This window comes from Phoxinus phoxinus, assembly GCF_949152265.1.
Source record: "Phoxinus phoxinus genome assembly, chromosome: 4".
NCBI classification, from domain to species: Eukaryota; Metazoa; Chordata; class Actinopteri; order Cypriniformes; family Leuciscidae; genus Phoxinus; species Phoxinus phoxinus.
The window spans coordinates 24687532-24709475 of NC_136879.1; the positions used below are offsets into that span (position 1 = coordinate 24687532).

The 21944-nt window shown below is 39.0% G+C and overlaps 2 protein-coding genes across 8 annotated transcripts in view; both read left to right on the top strand.

The window, feature by feature from the left end:
- The window catches only part of vezf1b (vascular endothelial zinc finger 1b), a 534049-nt gene that overhangs the window by 470815 nt on the left and 41290 nt on the right, over positions 1-21944 (top strand). The gene's annotated exons all lie outside the window — the stretch shown is intronic.
- Positions 1-21944, top strand: part of nf1a (neurofibromin 1a) — a 77434-nt gene that overhangs the window by 23290 nt on the left and 32200 nt on the right. For 3 of the 6 annotated variants that reach the window (XM_079611301.1, XM_079611303.1, XM_079611304.1), the window contains exons 21-35: positions 1834-1973; positions 2158-2280; positions 2671-2754; positions 2871-2987; positions 3143-3324; positions 3415-3626; positions 4205-4366; positions 5393-5496; positions 5672-5807; positions 7412-7474; positions 10413-10571; positions 10737-10834; positions 11803-11949; positions 12156-12302; positions 12966-13076. In XM_079611301.1, the coding sequence (XP_079467427.1) occupies positions 1834-1973; positions 2158-2280; positions 2671-2754; positions 2871-2987; positions 3143-3324; positions 3415-3626; positions 4205-4366; positions 5393-5496; positions 5672-5807; positions 7412-7474; positions 10413-10571; positions 10737-10834; positions 11803-11949; positions 12156-12302; positions 12966-13076 (1985 nt within the window). The remainder of the gene's footprint in view (positions 1-1833; positions 1974-2157; positions 2281-2670; positions 2755-2870; positions 2988-3142; positions 3325-3414; positions 3627-4204; positions 4367-5392; positions 5497-5671; positions 5808-7411; positions 7475-10412; positions 10572-10736; positions 10835-11802; positions 11950-12155; positions 12303-12965; positions 13077-21944) is intronic. The other 3 variants (XM_079611302.1, XM_079611305.1, XM_079611306.1) reach the window with 1 other exon arrangement.

Below are 21944 nucleotides of genomic sequence, written 5' to 3' on the forward strand. Positions count from 1 at the left end.
ATTCTAACAACAGATACAACAAATGACTAAACTTAACTAGCATTCAAATGCCTTCTCTAAAAAGCGGTCATGCATAGTTTTGGACACAAGGTGGCAGGAAACCTTTGTTGTCAAATCAATCCAGACTATGCAGTCTTTTTAAATACCGTCCACTCAGCACTGTGATCTATTTAATCTAGAATGTTCTGACATGCATTGAACCAGAAAATGTTTGTTACTTTTCATTTGATGTAATATTATCAGCATCATCTCTGAATCAACAAACACAACTGCCAAATTGTCTATATATTGTAATCATTGCAATCACAACTTGTAAGAATTGCTTTAATGAGCTCATTGTTTCTGCCTAAATGAATACATGTTAGCAAACAATGATTCGCAAACAAAAATTATTAATTGTACATTACAATTAAATTACATTACATTAAAACATTACAATTATATTGTAATGGATAAACATACATTTTCTGTAAAGCTGCTTTAAAACAATGAGCCTCATTCATGAAACGTTCGTAAAATATATGAGCAAATAAGTATTAATTAGCAAATAAGCAACTTTCGTAAATATACGAGCAAATAAGTATTAATAAGAAGCAATTTGCGTGTAAAATGCACCTTTATGAAAACTCTCTTCCGGATTCACAAACTCTTCGTATAACACAGATTCGGTAGTTAATCGTGTGTATATTAAGGAATTCCAAACATTCGTAAATAAGGCGTGCATGCATGCTCATTAATAATTAGCATAATCCCCGCCCATGAGTTACAACTACGCAAATTGCGTGTCCAGGAACGCTGTGGAATCTTCTGAACTTCCTTCTCAGGTTTGGCTCCAGTATATTGCATAAATGCTAAAAATACTAATTGGCCATATACCTAGCAATAAATATTAAATTATCATGTGTTCACCAAAGCATTTTTAGCCAGCTAAAAATTGCCTGGTGCTCTTCTGAAAACAGCCATGTGGTGGCACTGCTGAGATATTTTGGTTGCTATGATACAGAATAACCATGGCAGTAATGCGTGTTACTACTATCTCATTTTGAAGAATATTACTGAATATAAAAATGCAGTAAACAGCAAGATTAACTTCTCCATTGTTGTTCTGGCGTTGTACAAATAGGATGATGGGTCGGTGTAGTATTTGTCCCGCCCCTCCTCCGCTGTGATTGGACGCAAAAAGTAACAGTGACGAGTGGTGCCTATACCCAAGGTTGAACAGTAAAAAAAAAAAAGACAGGGCAAATATTTTTATGGTATAAATATTATTGTGGTACATAGTGCATCAAATGTCATCAGTTTGCCTAAATTAGAACGCAGAACGTTTAAATGTTTTACGCACCATTTACACGTAGGTATGGAGCAGGTGTACCGACTAACATTTTGAAAATACGAACATTTGCTTTTCTCACATTGTTGGCCAGACGACAAATTTTGCTTAACTGGAAGAACTCCCATCCCCCATCACACTCTAGGTGGATTAAAGATGCCTTGTACTTCATCAAAATTTCTCTTCACCGGCCCAGTACATCATTCTCTAAAATTTGGACGCCAATGTACAAACATTGCATTTTCCTAATTTGTCTGATTAACCCTTTTCATTCCAGCTAATAGTTTTCATTTTACATTAATATTTAGAATTAAGTTATAAGTGCATTTATTACTTCGTCTGTCTGTCTTAGTATTTTTCAGTTCTCCATTATCTGCTGATGAGAATGTATTTGCATTTAAAACGAACATTTTCATGAATCCAAACATTTATCAGAACGGCTTTACGAACGATTTACACACAAAAAATATATTTTATTTGAATTAAATTATTTTCTTCTCCAGGTTCCCATTACAGACATGAACACACTATTTGTAGAGCAGACCATCGCCATCATGAAGAACTTGCTTGACAGTCACACTGAAGGAAGCTCAGAGCATCTCGGTCAAGCCAGCATTGAGACCATGATGCTCAACCTGGTTAGGTAAGACTTTACCCCTTCATATGCTCTTATTCATAGCTATTCATTTTAATATCAGCTCTGGATTTGCATGGATGTTTGGTGTTTTGATGAAAAGAGCATTTGAAGATTTTTCTTAATTCTCTCTCTCTCTCTCTCTCTCTCTCTCTCTCTCTCTCTCTCTCTCTCATTTTTCTGTCGTTCTTAGGTATGTGCGCATTTTAGGGAATGTTGTCCATGCCATTCAGATCAAAACCAAGCTGTGTCAGCTAGTGGAGGTGATGATGGAACGCAGGGACGACCTCTCCTTCTGCCAAGAGATGAAATTCAGGTACATTTACACTACACAGTACTTTTAAAAGTTTTTGAAATAAATATTTTTATGATCACCAAGGCTACATTTATATAATTAAAAATACTGTAAGAACAGTAATATTGTGAAATATTATTACAATTTAAAATAACTGTTATCTATGTTAATTTATTCATGTGATGGAAAAATACGAATTTTCAGCAGCCATTTTCACTTTTTTTCTTCTTTTTTTAAATGCATCCTTCACAAAATTAATATTTTCAGTGTGTTTTTGTCATTAGTTTTATTTTCATCCATCTCTAATTAGCATTTTCTCTCTATCTCTCTGTTTTGTCACATAAAAAAAACCCTACTATTGTCATCTTAATCGTGAGGTTATGGAATGTCTAACTTTGCTGTTTTCCTCAGAAATAAAATGGTGGAGTACCTAACAGACTGGGTGATGGGAACCTCCAATCAAGCAGCGGACGATGACATCAAATGTCTGACCCGGTATATCGCCTTTGCAGTTTCATAGCATTTATTAAATGTTTAGTTTCTTGAAACCTGTGGTTTTGCCAATTGCACGTTCTTTTCTCATTCTGTGTTTATTCAAACATGTCGTACAGGGATCTGGACCAAGCGAGTATGGAGGCAGTAGTTTCACTGTTAGCTGGCCTTCCCCTGCAGCCTGAGGAGGGTGATGGCGTTGAGCTCATGGAGGCCAAATCTCAGCTCTTCCTCAAGTAGGATCATTCATTCAACTCATTTGTTTTGTCCTTAGGTGCTGCAACAATGTAAAACATTTGAAAAATAAGTTGGGTGTTTTTTGGGGGAGGGTTTAATATGGCCCCTTTAAGGTCCGTTTTCTGGGCGGTCATTACTTCTCTTTCTCCTTTAGGTACTTCACTCTGTTCATGAACCTGTTGAATGACTGCAGCGAGGTCGAGGAAGACGGCCAGCAGGTGGCAGGGCGGAAACGTGGCATGTCTAGACGACTGGCATCTTTGCGGCACTGCACGGTGCTGGCCATGTCAAACCTGCTCAACGCCAATGTGGACAGTGGTCTCATGCACTCCATTGGTGAGAAGCACTTACATTATCATTGATTCTTACTGTAATTGGTGAGTCGTTATGAGTGAAGAAAAAAGGGATTCTGATATCTCTGAACAGGTCTAGGGTACCATAAGGACCTGCAGACACGGGCTACGTTTATGGAGGTGCTCACTAAGATCCTTCAGCAAGGGACGGAGTTCGACACACTCGCAGAGACTGTGCTTGCAGACCGCTTTGAGAGACTTGTTGAGTTGGTCACCATGATGGGAGATCAGGGCGAACTGCCAATAGCCATGGCACTGGCCAATGTGGTCCCTTGCTCTCAATGGGTGAGAGATATTAACAGCTCTGTCTAACTTTTACAGTTTTGACAAAATAAGAACATTTAAATTAAATTCAGGCCTATTCAAAAAAACATGCATGAAAAAGTTTTAAAGGTCTATAAACTCTATCATGTTGAGTTAGAAATATCATATTTTGATCATCTTTTTTTCCTTACTCAGCTAGGTTTAGATGCTGAACAATTAATTCAAAAATATATAAAAAATTGTTTACACAATAATGAAAATTTGGTGTGAATTGTTTAATGTAGTTTTGTATTTTTTCATTCTATTATGAAATGGCCAAACAATTATAGTTCACCAAAAAATAATTTACTCACCCTCATGCCATTCCATAAAAGAAGATATTTTGAGAGATCTCTTTTTGGTCCATACACTGGAATTCAATGTTGTCCATTGTTGTTTGGTTCCCAGTTATCTTCAGAATATCTTATTTTGTTCAATAAAAGATAAGTCAAATAGCTTGTTAACCATCCCTTTACCACTTTTGCTCACTAAGAGTAATACATTGGGTGTATTGTTGGTCATTGGAGAGCTGTTGTGCTCAATGTTCTGATGGTTTTCAGGATGAGCTGGCCAGGGTGTTGGTGACACTGTTCGACTCTCGCCATCTGCTGTATCAGCTGCTATGGAATATGTTCTCAAAAGAGGTGGAGCTGGCCGACTCTATGCAGACCCTTTTCAGAGGAAACAGCCTAGCCAGCAAGATTATGACCTTTTGCTTTAAGGTAACGTGAAACAATGGCAGTCATAGAACACTTTCAGTCTTCAATGTCTTTGCAGAAATATTCCAAAGAGAGACTCAAATATTGATTTGCCCTGATGTGGTGATTTGTACTATCGTTCAAATGCTTGGGTTCAGGAAGTTTTTTTTTTAATGTAATTGAAAGTTTCTTGTGCTCACCAAGGCTGCATTTTCTTAATCAAAAATACAGTACAATTCACTTGCAAGTCACGTGATCCTTCAGAAATCATTCTAATATTTTGATTTGGTACTCAAGAAACATTTCTTATTGTCATCATTGCTGAAAACAGTTGTGCTGCTTAATATTTTGGTGGAAACCATGCTGCATTTTTTTCAGGATTCTTTGATAAATTGAAACTTAAGCAATAGAAATAGAAATCTTTTGTAACATTATAAATGTCACTTTTAATCAATTAAATGCATTTAATACAAATAAGTAACACTTCGTAATAAGGTTTCATTAGTTAACATGAACTATGAATTAACAATACTTCTACATTAATCTTAATTGCTCTTAATTTCAACATTTTCTAATACATTGTTAAAATAAAATGTTGTATTTGTTAGCATTTAGTTAATGCAGTGTACTGTGTACTATCATGAACAAACTATGAACAGCTGGATTTGTGTTAACTCTTTCCCTGCCAGTGGTTTTGAAAAAAGTTGCCAGCCACTGGCCCACTGCCAATATTTTTGACCATTTTCACAAGTTTCATGGCCCCCAGAATACATTGTTGTATGAATATGCAATATATAAAAAATATATATTTTTGTTTATATCTTTGTTTATAAACACTTGAATGTGGGTAAGTTTCATTAAAAAAAAAACATTTTGACCAAAAAATATGCTTACATATGATATTGCGGTCTTTATCGCTGATATCTTCTTCGCCTGTGTTTCGCCTACTCTTTCAGAAGATGCGTTATAGCAACAACAACAAAATCTTAATGGCCCCAAACTTTTGTACAATAGTGTATATGCACTTAAAGTCTGGCCCCCTGTGTGCAGGTGTATGGAGCTGCATATCTACAGAAGCTTCTGGAACCGCTGTTGAAAGGAATCATCACCACTCCAGAGTGGCAGCAGATCAGTTTTGAAGTGGACCCCACCAGGCATGTTTACCTAGTTAAACTCATATTGTTGACACTTGTTTATTCAGGTCATGCTTTTATTTCACTTTTGATGAAGTTCCTTATGCTGTAGATTTTAAAACTCTTCAAAGCACAGAGGGTTTTTTATCATCGTCATTCTTCTGAATTTTTTTTAACTTTTCTGTCTTCTCTTTAGGCTCGAACCAGCGGAGAATCTAGAGGAGAACCAGAAGAACCTGCTGCAAATCACAGACCGCTTCTTTCTGGCCATCATCAACTCTTCAAGCGAGTTTCCTCCACAGCTGCGCAGTGTGTGCCACTGTCTATATCAGGTATGCTCACTGCCTAATCCCAGTCTGCTTTTCTTTCTTTTTTTTACCACTGTTACTGCATCCTCTGAATGACTGCATTGAGGCTGTCTTTCATGCTTGGGCATCCACTGATCAGTCTTCCAGTCACTTCTAACAAGAGAAACTGCTCTTATCCTCTATTGCACTACTGCTCACCTCTGCCTGCCTGTGAACAAATATATCAGACAGTTTTTTTGTTTGTTTTATTAGATTGTTTTCCTCAGATACACTGCCATTCAAAAAGTTTGGGGTTGGTAAGTGTTTTTTGTTTTGTTTTTTTTTAAACATGTTTTAAAGACGTGTGGGACTGTGGCATTCAAAGTGCAAAAAAAGTTTATTGTTAAATCATTACGACCTGTTCTTAATACTGACTTTAAACTTAATTACATTATATGGTGGATGATTCTACTTCCAGTATCTGCATTAAAGTTTAATGCATCAGAGTAGGATTTCAAATGGCATAACATGTCTGCTGAATCATTTGCTATGCTCTACATGCAACAACAGACATTACAGATTCATTTTGTTAAGCAAACATATTTTAACATTGCTTGCAGATGTATTGTGATAGTTTAAATGTCATGAGCAGGTACAAATCACACTCAATAAACTGTATAGATATATCACACTTCACACAAATGAAGCATTGAAGTTAACATTTCTACATTTATATACTGTTAACAATGTATCCAGCCCACATTTAAGTTGCTTTTACTTGAGTGTACACATTTTTTTTCCATTATGAAAATTGAGGGAGGTGTTTATGTAGCTGGTAGTGTCTAAAATGAAAGTTTTTCTGCGAAAGTGCCACATCTCAGATACTCTGTCAAGGGCACCATCTTGTGGACGATGATCCATACACTTGTTTTTTAAACAGAAAAGAAAGCATTGAATGACGAAAACACCTTTTCTTTTGCTCTTTCCTAATTACATGTAGTTTCTCTTCCTTTCTTGGCGTTTCCTTTCATGGCCTTTCTTGTCTTGTTTGTAATCACGAGGATCGGGTTGTGATGTTTGGCTCAGTAAGTTCCCAATAAATCAAAATGATAGTTTTGTGGCATCTAGATAGCTTGGAGGTCATCTCTTTGCTAGTGAGCTCCTAAAGGTTTCCGTTTAGTAGATGCACACATTTAAAACATACAGTCTTTCCTTTCCGGGATAACAGAATGAAAATATCGATTACTCGCCCTACCAAATGAGCTACATCCATTAGTCCTGCTACACACTTCCTTTTATCTTCTGCACGGTCCACTTATATCCTCATTGACACCTATTGTGGTCTTTCATTTTCCGCTAATATCTTCTTGCTCTTTATGTATTCATACTTTGTTTGCTTGGGCCGAAAGCTCGCTCTCCCTTCTCCACTGTAGTATCTTTGCAGCTTTTGCTTTACGTTCTGCTTGGAAAGCATCAGCCGGTGTTTCTTAATCCCTGAAATGAACATGAATGAAACTGTTGGTAGATCAGCTGTTAGGAAGGCAGTGGTTGTGTTGTCTGCTCCTTCATTGTGTCTGTATGCACTGTGGCTGTGCTGAGTACAGTTGTGTAGCTGCTGTGACCTCTCTGTGCTCATCTCTGCCCTGTAGGCTACTTGCCACTCCCTTCTGAATAAAGCCACTGTTAAAGAAAAAAAGGAAAACAAAAAATCCGTAAGTGTTTTAGCATTTAATTTTTTCTTTAGCTGCCATTTATTATTAGTTTGGGTTTATTCATACCATAAATGCAACGTGTTGCTTTTCAATATATTCTTTTATATATTATGATTTTGTTTGTTTCATGGTTTTGAGTTGTTTTTCGCCAGAACATGTTCAGAAACACCTGTGTAAACATGGTTTTCTTACGAAGACACGTCCATTTTCAACTCAACATAGTGGGGAAAACGCAGAGATAAACAAAATAATTGTACTGCTTTGGACCAACTTTTTTTTTTTCAACCGTTGTGGACTGGGTCAGTGATGGCGGTTAGGTGGGATCAGTTCAGCTTTTCTATGTCTTGCGGTAAAGCAGAAGACTGTTTCTTTGTGAGGATTTAAGGTCTATTCTAACATGAAGACTGCAATATCCACATATATGCAGTCCTGGAGCCTGGTACTGACTTGGTCTACCTTCTCAGAGCGTACATACTTTAAATTAGAAAACATTATGAATCTGTATTTTGGCTTCTGGAAGAGTCTTGTCTTTCTTGGAAAACTTTTAATGAAGGTGTTAAGTGATTTGCATGCGTTAAATACGATCTGATGAACATGTTGGCGCTACTCTGGCTTCTGTCATGTGCTCTATGGGTCGTCTTCAAGTCAATGGTTGTGCATGTTTTCACTTTGAGAAACCATTGGTGCATATGCATGTATAATAGTGTATGTAATGGTGTAAAATGTTTAATTATTCCCACCTTTTAATTTTCTGTCTGTTTGTATTTTCTCATTTCCTTTCTCTTTGGCATTTGCGGGGACCTTCATGACCATGATGTTATAAAGCATGTTGCATTTTAATGGTCTTTTTTATTGGTTAATAATATGCTTTTTACAATACAGAACAATAAAACACTGATTACCATATTATTTTTATTATTATTTTTAAAGCAGAAGGAAAATGTGTTAACATAAATTTTAAATTGGCATAAAATTGGTAAACACATTCAATAATTGTCAGTTTGTTGATTTTCTTAAAATGATACACAAATAATAAGTTTATTCCCTTGATGATAATTAGATTTTTTAAGGCAAGGAAATATTATCATAAGCTGAGACCCTTCGTAGCCTGTTTTAAGTCTCAGTATTATTAGTAGTAGCCTAATTAGGGCTGGGTATGGAGTTCGATACTTTTTAGAGACCGAAAGATCTGGAAAAGATCAAAAGCGTGGCTACATTCCACCAGGCTCGATGCCAACAGCGCGTGATGCAATATATGCGTCAGTAAAATATACGGCATATCTGATGAAGCACTTAACACCGTGTCCTAACTACACGCGACGCCGCGACACGCGATAAAAGGTATCTTTTCCATGTTAATCAGAGTTTTTGTCCTAACCAGACGCGACGGCGACACGCGAAGTTTCTAATTTAGAAACGGTTCCTATTTCTGCGACGTCGTGGCTGACAGATCCGCCCACACAGAGATCTCATTGGATGGAAGTTCTGCGTGTCATGAATATTTAATCATCAAACTGAATTCTATGCAAACATACAACTGTACTTCATAACAAAATTAGTCAATGAGTATATTTTGTTAATGTTTTGATTTTTAATAATGTTATTTCTTGATTTGATTATGTCCTTACCCATTTCCAATGCGAGTGCGAGCCAGCAGTGCGCTTTCACAGAGAGACTCCGCCCACACGCTGTTCTGAATGGCTGTGATTTTTGATTGACGTGTGGCGTCTCACAGTCGCGTCACGTCTAGTGTGGACAGACACACTTGCTGTCGCTGGAATTTTATCGCGTCGCGTGTAGTTAGGACACTGTGTTAGAGCAGAAAGTTGCTCAGTCTTCGACTGCAAGAAGAACTGGAGCGCGTCACCTATATTAACCTAAACTCCGCTGGGTACTTGCCTCACAGACATGAGAAATAGGCATATAGAGAGTTTGAAATGTCTACTTTTAAACTAACCAATTCGTATCGAAAACAAATACTCTCTGATTATGTAATCCAAATGTAAGGTGTATTTCTCTCTCTATAGGTGAGCGCGCATTCACTATACTGTGATGACGACGAGTCAGCAACATCAACTTCATCTTTGCCGCCAACACTGACTCAGAAAACACTAGTTTATTAATAAACAATTAAAATGTCTCCTTGCTATTTTTTTTCCGACACATTCATAATGTCATTAGGCTACTATTGCTAGTGCTTTGCGGCAAGCTTTATCCAGTGGCCTATGAGTCATTGAGTTTGGAAAAAAGTCAACAAACTGAAAAAATAACTTATTAAAATGTAATCGTGTTAAAACGGATTTCATAAAATTATTATCGCAAAAAGTATTTCAGGAACTGGTATCGAAGTCAAGGTATCTTTATCCATATCTCTTTTTTTTAACGCTACCCAGCCCTAGTAGTAATAATTCAGTCCTCTACAAAGGATTAGTATTATAGGTCCGGTGGAGCTGCAGACACACATTGTTGGCTACAAATTGAGTATTGTATACAAGGATGTGTATCCTCTGTCCCGCATTGTTCTGCAAACATTTATTTTGGTTTGTAAGGGTGGAGTAATTGCTTACTGTGTTGTAATGTGATTGTGGTAATGTTTATTAGTACTGTGTCTATACAAGTCGGATGTCTGATTATTAATTTGTACTGTACAAACACCGTATAGTGTCAAGTCCCATGACACTGTTTTCTAATAGAGCCTGTTAGACCTGTTATTATAGAGCTTTTTTTTTCTTCATTATATCCTTTCCTGAATTGTAAACCTATTGAAAATATTAGTTTTCTTTTCTTTGTTTTGTTGCTTTTAAATAAAAATCATCATGATGTATTCAATTATCAACCATATATCAAAAATAATTTGACTTGTGCCTGTCATTTACCTATGATTCATCCTTCTGGCACTCAACTGTTTCCTCTTGCTTTCCTCCATCCGTTTGTGCAGGTGGTCAGCCAGCGATTTCCTCAGAACAGTATTGGTGCAGTAGGAAGTGCCATGTTCTTGCGCTTCATTAACCCAGCTATCGTATCACCGTATGAGGCGGGCATCCTAGACAAGAAACCCCCACCTCGCATCGAGCGTGGCCTCAAACTCATGTCTAAGGTAAGTCTGAGTAAAGTTATGCCAGATTCATACAGATCTTTCATTTTCATCATCTGATGACTAACTGGCAAGATTAAATGTTGATTTATACCACACCCAGTTAATAGCAAAATTGGTATTTCTACATCTATTTCAGCCACAGTATTTTTTTATTTTTTTCTCCAGATTCTCCAGAGCATTGCCAATCATGTCCTTTTTACAAAAGAAGAGCATATGCGGCCCTTTAATGATTTTGTCAAAAGCAACTTTGATGCAGCCAGAAGGTTTGAATGTTTCTCACAATATGTATCGTAACTACCCGTTTTTTCTTTATCTCTTTATGGTTTAAAAAAGCCCTTCTGAACACTATAATATATACACAATTAAAATGGTCACAGTAATGAACCAATATATGCTAAAAAAATGTTGTGCACTTAATTTGACTATATTTGTGCTAGATGTTCAATAATACTTTTGATACTTTAACCGGAAAGAGAAAAACTTTACATTTTAAATATGCATATTTGCTAAACGTAACTTTTGCCACGTTTAGGGGGATGCAAGCATATATGTGGCCTTAAAGGAACACTCCACTTTTTTCGGAAATTTCATTTTTCAACTCCCCTAGAGTTAAACAGTTGAGTTTTACCGTTTTCGAATCCATTCAGCCGATCTCCGGGTCTGGCGGTAGCACTTAAGCATAGCTTAGCCTAGATCATTGAATCTGATTAGACCGTTAGCATCTCTCTCAAAAAAATGACCAAAGAGTTAAAAATGTTATCCTATTTAAAAATGTACTCTTCTGTAGTTACATCGTGTACTAAGACCGACAGAAAATGAAAAGTTGCGATTTTTTTTTAGGCCAATATGAATAGGAACATACTCTCATTCCTGCGTAATAATCAAGGAACTGTGCTGCTGTACCATGGGTGCAGCAGGCGCAACAATATTACGCAGCGCCTGAAAATAGTCCCCAGCTCGGTAAGTGACTGGAAATTTCGTGCGTAATATCATTGTGCCTGCTGCAGCCATGGTACAGCAGCACAGTTCCTTGATTATTACCCAGGAGTTGGAAAATGAGCCTATTTCCAAAAAAAAGTGGAGTGTTCCTTTAACTTGAAGATACGTACTAAAGCCATAACTCCAGTTGTGATTTTATTTGGTCTTGAAACGCAATGTTTTAAACCCATTTGCTTCTCAAAAACTTCTTGAACCGTGGGCTTCAAAATGCCAAATGCTTTTGTTTTGGCAGGTTCTTCTTGGATATTGCTTCTGATTCTCCACCGAGTGACTCCGTGAACCATAGTTTGTCTTTTATCAGTGACGGCAACGTGCTCGCCCTGCACCGTCTGTTATGGAACAACCAGGAAAGAATTGGCCAATACCTTTCCAGCAACAGGTAAGATAGCTTCTAGATATAAAAATAAGGTCATGCCAGTTACAAGGTACAAAAGGACTGTATGCTTCTTCCGTTTTTTTGTTAATAACTAACCAATCTAGATACAATCTTTGTTCTGTTTCCACAGTAAATATAAAAGAATTTTGAATATGAAAAAATATGTCTTACTACAGATACAAATGTTGTAATCAAACTTTAAACCATAGGGACCACAAGGCAGTGGGTCGTAGACCATTTGACAAGATGGCCACCCTCCTGGCGTACCTGGGTCCCCCTGAACATAAGCCAGTAGCTGACACACACTGGTCCAGCCTCAACCTCACCAGCTCAAAGTTTGAGGAGTTTATGACAAGGTGACTGTTCTTGCTTTTGCCAAAAGCTAGTGTTTCTTTTCTCTTCAGTTTTTACCCAGAGTAGAGGTCTACACAGACCCAAAAATGTGTGCCCGAACACGAAGAGACCCGTAATGTGCTACACCGACCCGGACCCGTTGATTATTTCAAAAGCTGGACCCGGACTTGTGTGGATCCGATAAATGCTACAAATGTGCTACCCGGACCCCACCTGGACCTGTCAATTATTTGAAACCTGGACCTGAACCGGGCGGGAAGACACAGACCCGACTGGACCCAATTGTCGCAAAGTTGCGAAAAATAAAACTTTATGTCTTACTTAATTTTAGTAGCCGTTGTCTCCCTTCCTTGTACCTGACTGACTGTGATATATTACAATCCTCCAACAAGAAAGTTCTATCCAGGTTATTCCTGGTTTTTACATGATTTTTGAATGTAATAAAATCTGACTTATACAGTGATGCGACTTGTGTTTTGGCCCGCTGCATATTATATTCTGTTGTGGCTTTTAAAAAAATGAATACATAGAAAATACAGTACCGTATATAAATACATAGTTGTCTAAAAATTTCAAAACAATTGTGCTTTTAGGAAATTAGCAGCCCTAGTTTATAATCTGCGGGGGGGAAAAAAAATATATTTTATTTTTTTCTTGTTTTTCAGGCATCAAGTCCATGAGAAGGAGGAATTTAAAGCTTTAAAGACTCTCAACATATTTTACCAAGCTGGAACATCGAAGAATGGCAATCCTGTATTTTACTACATTGCCCGCAGGTAAGAGCTTTATTTTTGATCCATCCTCTGTTGGTGTAATACCCGGCCTGTTGCTAATTGTGTTGTAACTTTTGAGTTGGTCATTCTGTTTCACTCCTCCTGTATTCTCCTGTATCCTGTTTGTCATGTTTGTTCTTATTCTTTATGGATCAAGGCATATTTGAAGAAACAAACAGTAAGTACACAGAATAGCAGAAAAGCAATGTTTATTGACGTGTCACTCTGTAGTATGTAATTTATATGACATTACATTATATATGACACCTACATATACCTCTTAATAATTACATATACACCCATCCTTAACCATTCTGAATGTTCAAGGTAATTTTTAAAAGTGCCAACTAAAGTGTTTATTCTTTATTTGAATTATTTATATAATCATTCATGCGTTTCTAGATTTTTAAGTGCAAGTATTTTTCATAGCAGTAATTATCTGCAAAACATCTAGGTTTTAGCTGTTTGACAAACATGGGTAATTTCAACTACTGGTGTTGATGATCAGGACTGGTGGAAGAGTTTAAGAACTGCAGTGTAGGTGACAATGTAGATTAGAAGTCCAGGCAGTCCCACACTCCCCATAGGTGAAAGAAATGCTGCAATATAAGTGCTGGGTTTTGTTCCTGTGTTTGTGGCAGTGGTTGTGCCGTTGGTTGGGCCGATGGTTGAGCCGGTGTTTGTGCTGTTAGTTGAGCCGCCGTTTGTGCTGATGGTTGAGCCGGTGTTTGTGCTGATGGTTGAGCCGGTGTTTGTGCTGATGGTTGAGCCGGTGTTTTTGCTGATGGTTGAGCCGGTGTTTGTGCTGATGGTTAAGCTGGCGTTTGTGCTGATGGTTGAGCCGGTGTTTGTGTTGATGGTTGTGCTGTTAGTTGAGCCGGTGTTTGTGCCAGTGTTTGTGCCGATGGTTGAGTTGGTGTTTGTGCGGATGGTTGAGCCGGTGTTTGTGCCGATGGTTGTGCCGTTGGTTGAGCCGGTGTTTGTGCCGATGGTTGTGCCGTTGGTTGAGCCGGTGTTTGTGCCGTTGGTTGAGGCGGTGTTTATGCTGATGGTTGAGCCGGTGTTTGTGCCGATGGTTATGCTGTTAGTTGAGCTGCCGGTTGTGCCGATGGTTGTGCCGTTGGTTGAGCCGGTGTTTGTGCCGGCGTTTGTGCTAATGGTTGAGCCGGTGTTTGTGCCGATGGTTGTGCTGTTAGTTGAGCCGGCGTTTGTGCTGATGGTTGAGCCGGTGTTTGTGCCGATGGTTGTGCTGTTAGTTGAGCCGGCGTTTGTGCTGATGGTTGAGCCGGTGTTTGTGCCGATGGTTATGCTGTTAGTTGAGCTGGCGTTTGTGCTGATGGTTGAGCCGGTGTTTGTGCCGATGGTTGTGCTGTTAGTTGAGCCGGCGTTTGTGCTGATGGTTGAGCCGGTGTTTGTGCCGATGGTTGTGCTGTTAGTTGTGCCGGCGTTTGTGCTGATGGTTGAGCCGGTGTTTGTGCCGATGGTTATGCTGTTAGTTGAGCTGGCGTTTGTGCTGATGGTTGAGCCGGTGTTTGTGCCGATGGTTGTGCTGTTAGTTGAGCCGGCGTTTGTGCTGATGGTTGAGCCGGTGTTTGTGCCGATGGTTATGCTGTTAGTTGAGCTGGCGTTTGTGCTGATGGTTGAGCCGGTGTTTGTGCCGATGGTTATGCTGTTAGTTGAGCTGGTGTTTGTGCCGATGGTTATGCTGTCCGAGTCTGCATTGGTAAGACCATAGCTTGTAATCATAACAGCCACTAGCAGTAGTAGAATTTTGGAAGCCATATTCAGCTCTCTCACTATTAAAATGTGGAAAACAACAAAATAAAATTATAATTGATATAATTTTTAAACGTTTTATTCTAAATAGTAGTATTTAATAAATAAGACACATCCAAATTTAGCCAATATTACTGGATTTGAAACCATCACCCTAAAAATATAACTTGTTTATATAAAAGTCATTACCGTTTGTCATGGATGATTGTTCTTCGTGTCTATCAGTCCTCTAAAAGGATGTTGGTGTGAATGCCAGAGTGAAATAATGCCTTTTATTTGAGCTCTTAAACCAACACCCTGCAAGAGGCGGTGTTGTGTTGTTATTGGAGGATAGATGCAAATTTTTTTTTTACACTTAAAGGGATAGTTCACCCAAACTACTTCTTGGATGACTTTCTTCGGTAGAAAACAAAAAAGGATATTTTGAAAAACATTGTTGTCCAAACAACGTTGTACCCCATTTCATTCTATAGACAAAAATAACAATGAGACTTTTTTCAAAATATCTTCCTTCTGGATCATAGAAGAAAGTCATACAGGTTTGAAATGACATGAGGGTGAGTAAATGACAGAATTGTTATTTTTCTTTGAAATGTCCCTTTAAAGGCATACTATGCAGCTTTCCGGTTTTGTCAAACAGCGACCCCTTGTGTCGCTGTGGAATACTTGCACTGTCGTAAGAAGCGTCGGGCATGGAACAGGCACAGATAGACTCCGAAGATATTGACCAGGTGTTTCACGATTTCATACAAATATTAGGCTACTGCATAGTCTACTGAACTACTGATGATGGTAATAGGATAATTATAAGTTTATGTCAAGTGTTAGACTACTAAACGCCTACTGCGTTTGACGTTTTTACATGATTGCAGCTAAATCACAAGTAAATAGCCTATAGTCTAGGCCTACTATATAATTTAATTTGTGTTTTTTGATTGTAATGTAAACATTACAAAATGCCCGATGACATCAATAAAGTTAAATGTGCATCGCATTATTTCATAACATTGGTCGTTATGATGTCATTAGACATGATCATTGCAATTTATCATAATAGTTTGCAAATTGTTCTCGTTTACACTATTTACAACCTCTAGGCTTATTTATGTCCTGATAATTATGTGAGATATCGACAACTGTTTCATGATAATCGCAGGAATCAACATCAACAGCGGCGTCTGATATAATGGATGAATGAACAGCATCGTAAAAAAATGACATACTACAAGCAAACGCAACAACATACAACATAGAACGCAAACAAGTTTACAAATAAGAGATTTATTTACTAGTCCATCAACAAGATCGCCAGCTCAGCATCGCTGTTGCATCCAGTGCTGCTTTAGCTCGCGCCAACGACTGAAAGCCTGACCGAGTGGGACTATTGTCCGGTTCCTCACGTGTTCAGATTCTCTTTTCCTTTTCCTAGTCTCTTCCGACCGCATTTTCTTTGCTTTTTCCATCGTCGAGTAGGCTATCACGTCTGAAATGCGCGCAAGTGTCTTCGTGCTTACAGAGCGGCCGGTGCTTCATATGTTGTTGATGTGTGTGACGTCGTTGCCGTAAAGCAAGTCGTGATTCTCGCGAGATTTGTCGGGGGTGCTCCTCTCAAACTTGCATTGCTGGTTTTTCCAGCGGCGTCCCCCCCAAGCTTTACTACCAGGATAATTCGCCCTACTATGAGTTTGTTTACCACCGAAAGCTGTTATATTAAGGTACAATTTCTACATAGTGTGCCTTTAAGTGATGCAATATACAGGCACTGATAGGGGCTTTCACACCGGATAGTTCTAGGAACTTAGTTCTAGGAACTAGCCACCAGGGTGGTTCCCCGAGAATTAATGGGTACCCTAGGAACGTTTTCTGGTTGCATTTGCACCGCCAGTAGGAACTCTGAAGTGACGTAAGCCTCGCTTGCTGTTGTGACTTATTTTGACACCGCTGAAAACGCCAGAGAATGAGATCACAGCGCTCGCATTCTCTTAGTTTACGATATGTCGAACCCGTTTTTACCGTATTTTCCGGACTATAAGTCGGCCCGTAGTATAAGTCGCATCAGTCAAAAAATGAAGAGAAAAAAAAACATATATAAGTCGCACTGGACTATAAGTCGCATTTATTTAGAAATGTATTTTACAAAATCCAAGACCAAGAACAGACATTTAATCTAGAAAGGAAAGTTATTCAGCTCCACAATAGCACACAGAACAACAGCTGAATGGGTGTCCGGCATGTTAACGTAACACAGGGTTTCCCGCAGCACTTTGGAACTAAGGCGGCCGCCTAAGCAACACACGCCTGCCACCTTAACTACGTCGTCAAAAAAATTCATATGAGCGATATCCGCCACGTTACTCTGTCCTGTTTAGAGCTTAGATTCTCTGCCCGAGCCCGATATTTCCCGCCGCTAAACTCGGGCCGGACCCGTGATCTAGAGACGTGCGGCGCGGGACTAGATGTTACGGCCGAGTGCGCGCGCGAGCGCGGGCGGTAGCCTAATGCACTCATTATGTGTGTGCGGGCTGCGGGAGAATAAAACGATTAAATAGAAATATCTATGAATAAAACATATAAAAACGAATAAATTGTTATTCATCTGTTGCAGAAAAGCAACAAGAACAACTAAAACAAAATAGAAACGATTTACTGGCCAGAGTTTCTATTTGTAACATGTTTGCAGCGTTGAGCGATGTAGCCAATCACAGACGTGTTGATTTCTTGAACGCAATGGCCAATCAGAAGCATTTAAGATAGAATCTCCTCACCGCTCAAAACTGACTTTTTGTTCAGTGCTGAATTCTGCATGCTGGCAAATCCTCTGATTATAAAAGATAATATGAAAGATTCATTATGCAGTCAGCTTCATTGATAATAACAGGGATGTATGGCGACACGTTGGCTAACACTAAGTTAAGTTAAGTTGCACAAGTTACGTTACACCTTAACTAGCACATTTTCTGCGGGAAACCCTACACAATAGCATAAAGAATATACCTGGGAGGCTGAATAGGCTAAATTAACCAGAGGTAATTAAGCCAGCGAGTTCAATGAGTTACCGGTAAGCAAGTTCACCAAGCTCCCGCAATCTCATTCCACAACACTGAATCATAGACAGTATATAAACTGGACACAGCGACCCCATAGGTTTCAACGGAGAAAAGTGAAGTCAATTAGAAGCACTCACTTCCTGATCGCCAGGCGTACTGCGCAGGCTCAAACTGAGCTTGACGATGTAGATGTGACGTGAGCAACCTGTCTGAGGTTGTTGTCGCGTCACTCGCGTGGTTATGGCGCAATCGTTAGCCTATTTTTACAAAAACTGCTTCTATGGGGCCATAACGTAAGATACAAGGTAATGGAGCCTTTTATACGTTTTCGTGTTTCTTTAAAAATAAAAAATGGACAAATGGAGTCGTTAAACGCATCAGATGTAAAGTTATTCACTGTCAAAGTGACGCCAAAATGAATGGGAGTCAACGTAATGCCAACAGCAGGTGGGGGTCCGCTAATCAATGGCGGCGCCCGGGGAGGCTTCAGTTTCCGGCGGATGGATTACCCCCTTGCACTGAATCCATTGAAATCTTCCTCGGTGTCGCTTCTGAACAACTCCGCTAACTAGAGCGCCCTCTCGTGGCTGAAGGCGGTAATGTTTTCTCTTGGTTCATCTCAGTCAGTATGAATTCATTTTCATTTTCATGTCGCACCTGACTATAAGTCACAGGACCAGCAAAACTATGAAAAAAAAGTGTGACTTATAGTCCGGAAAATACGGTAGATAAAACTGCCATACATAGAAATTAGAAGTAATGAAAAGTTCTAAGCGTATGCTGTGTGGTAGGGGTGTGCGATATATATCGTCTGCAATAATATCGTAATTGATGTTTTAACGATGTGCCATTTGACTTTATTGAGTATAGCCTATCCCTCACACACACCCAGAGAGTGCATGCATACTCTACGTGATGCAGTCTTGTAGATTAGTCTAGTGCGGGTGCGCGTTTAGAGGGCATGCTTTCACTGCGAGATTTAGTCTATTTATATCATTGAGTTATAAATATCACAAGAGTGCAGTTTTTCTCCAAATATCAGCATGATAACAAATGTGATATTGAGTTTATACAAGTTTAATAAACAAGAAGTTAATATTAAGTGACTTACATTTTAGACACAATATTGCCAGTTTTTGCTCTATTTCGCCTACGAAAATAGTTCAAAACAAAGCCACACACGGCGGTGTTTCCTTACTGATTGAATCAGCTTTTTGAACGAATCAGTTGACTTGGATTGTCTATTACTAGTAAACAGTGTTGATAGGGGACTGCTTCCCCCTCCTATGGCGCCAGACAGTTTGCCAGAATCTCTTCGAGGCCAACCAATAGTCATTCTCCATGGCCTCATCGAACTCTTCCCCGGCCCGATTTTTGTGCCTCCACAACCACCCGGGCTGCAGTCCGCTTGGCCTGCCGGTATCCGTCAGCTGCCTCAGGAGTCCCACAGGCCATCCAGGCCTGATAGGACTCCTCCTTCAGCTTGACGTCATCCCTTACTTCCGGTGTCCACCACCGGGTTCGGGGACGGCCTTACGGCCACAGCTCCGAGTGGTCGCGTTGACAATGGAGATGGAGAACATGGTCCACTCGGACTCAGTATCTCCAGACTCCCTCGGGAACCGGTCGAAGCTCCGCCGGAGGTGGGAGTTGAAGATCTCTCTGACAGGGTACTCGGCCAAACGTTCCTAACAGACCCTCGCAGAACGTTTGGGTCTGCCGAGTCTGTCCAGCTTCCTCCCCCGCCATCGGATACAACTCACCACTAGGTGGTGATCAGTTGACAGCTCCGCCCCTTTCTTCACCCGAATGTTCAAGACATACGGCCGGAGGTCGGATAAAACGACCACAAAGTCGAATAATCTAATCTAATATAATAAGTATAATCACAAAATATAATCTAATAAATTCCAATTAAGGCAAAATTAATGTTAAAATGCCTTTCATATATAATGCTAAGTGGTTATCATTACCCATTTTACTCTTAGTAATTCAATAATTTAAGAAATGTTAAATTCAGTTTAGAGGTATCGTATCGGCGATACTGGCCTTGAAAATATCGGTATCGTATCGAAAACCAAATAGGTGGCATTGTCCATCCCTAATAGCGAATACAAAAATTTGGATGGCTGTTTGAAACATTTAAATAGTGTAGTACTGTAGTAGTGCAGCTGCTGTGTTTACGGGGTTACCGGGGTAACCTCTGCATTTCTGCTGTTCCATAAGCGCCACCTGCTGTTGGAGAGTGAATGTGCAATGACGCCATTCAGCGCATCTCCTTCAATCGTTCCTCCATGCGCTTCTCATGCGTGTTGGGCTTGTTTACATCAGTACATGTGCCTCTTTGACGCAGCATACAGCGGTGTTGTGCATTTTAAATGGTTGATGGGTAAAGTATTCTTAAAAAATGCACTATATAAATAATTCGTAATAAATAATTACTCACAGTATTTTGAAGTGCCCACGATAACAATATTGTGCATGTTCATTATCGTGATATATCGTATTACCGAATACCAGCACATGTCTAGTGTGTGTGTGTATTATATATATATATATATATATATATATATATATATATATATATATATATTAGGGGTGTAACGGTTCTCCGAAAAAATCTAACCGCACCGTTCGCCCCCCCACGGTTCGGCATGCACTTGGACCGCGGTTCATCTTAAATTTGACGACACATCTATGATATGGTTTATTGAAAATAATGCGTAAAACAGACTGTTGATTGATACACATTCTGGGTTCCCAATAAATTACAACAGCGATGATCAAAAAAAATTGTGTTGCTTTTGCACACATTGCTATCTGTTTAAAATATACTCTTTTAAGCTTTGCCAATTTAAACATTAAGGAGCCAGAAGACGCTATTGAGAACTCGCGTGCTGTGAGAAGATTGTATGTATGCACACATCTGAAGTGGTCAGCCCGCGTCTCAGATGTGCAAATATTGAGTCCTCTTTCAAGTCTTGCGCTTCAACGGACAAATTCACTCAAAAATGATGTCAACATACCCATCTTGGTGAGTATCCTAGGTAGGGCTGCAAGATTAATCGAAATGAAACCACACGAGATTTGGCAAAGGCTGCGGTTATTTTATGTGCAGCTTCTCAGTGCAGCATGACTCTGTGATCAGTAGTAAATCCTGCTCCATTTCATGTTAATTGTGATTAATCATGCAGCCCTAATCCTAGGCTAGCAAAAATAGTCCGTTACGTTACCAGTATCAGTGTACTGGATCCGTGCATTATATCTTTGTGACTGCTAGCTAATATTCCTGCTGTCTGTGTTTTTAATGTTAATCAAACAACAAAAGACAAGGAAATCATTCAATGATCTAGATTGAATAGCTTTTGGAACTTTAATAAGGATTAATCTTTAATATACAGTCAAATATGCAATGTTATTTTACAATTTTTGTACCTAAAAACTAATGTTAGACTTATCTGAAAAAAAAAATGAAAATTATTGTTTATTTTATTTGTATCTTTGCTCTGTTGTATTTAGTTGTGATGTTGCTTGTAGTTAGATTATTTGCTCTTATTTTCTTAATTTTAATTTGACAGTAGTCCTTTTTCCCTGAACATAGCCCATAGCCTACTGAACCGTACCGAAACGTGACCCTAAAACCGCAATACAAACTAAACTGTGAGCCATTTGAACCGTTTCACCCCTAATTAAAAAAAAATTAATTACATATATACATGTATGTGTGCGTATAATAATACGGTATATCTCCAGTTTAATCCTCTCTTTACGTGGACTGTCAGCTCTGCTTTGCTGTGTTTTTATGCATTTGTCATTTTCCAGTCCTGCATGACCTGTTGACTTTCTTTTATGTAATTGCAGTAAAACACTGGGTTTTCCGATTTGTTTTTTATTTCAACAGTTAAAGGCAGCATGTCTGTATGTCTGTACTCCATAGAACACATCAGCTTTACACTTTACACAGTGTTGTAGTTTGATACATAATATAAACAATGAAATGCACAAATATTTGTCAATGCTCAAGCATAACACTAGAAAGAGCAATCAA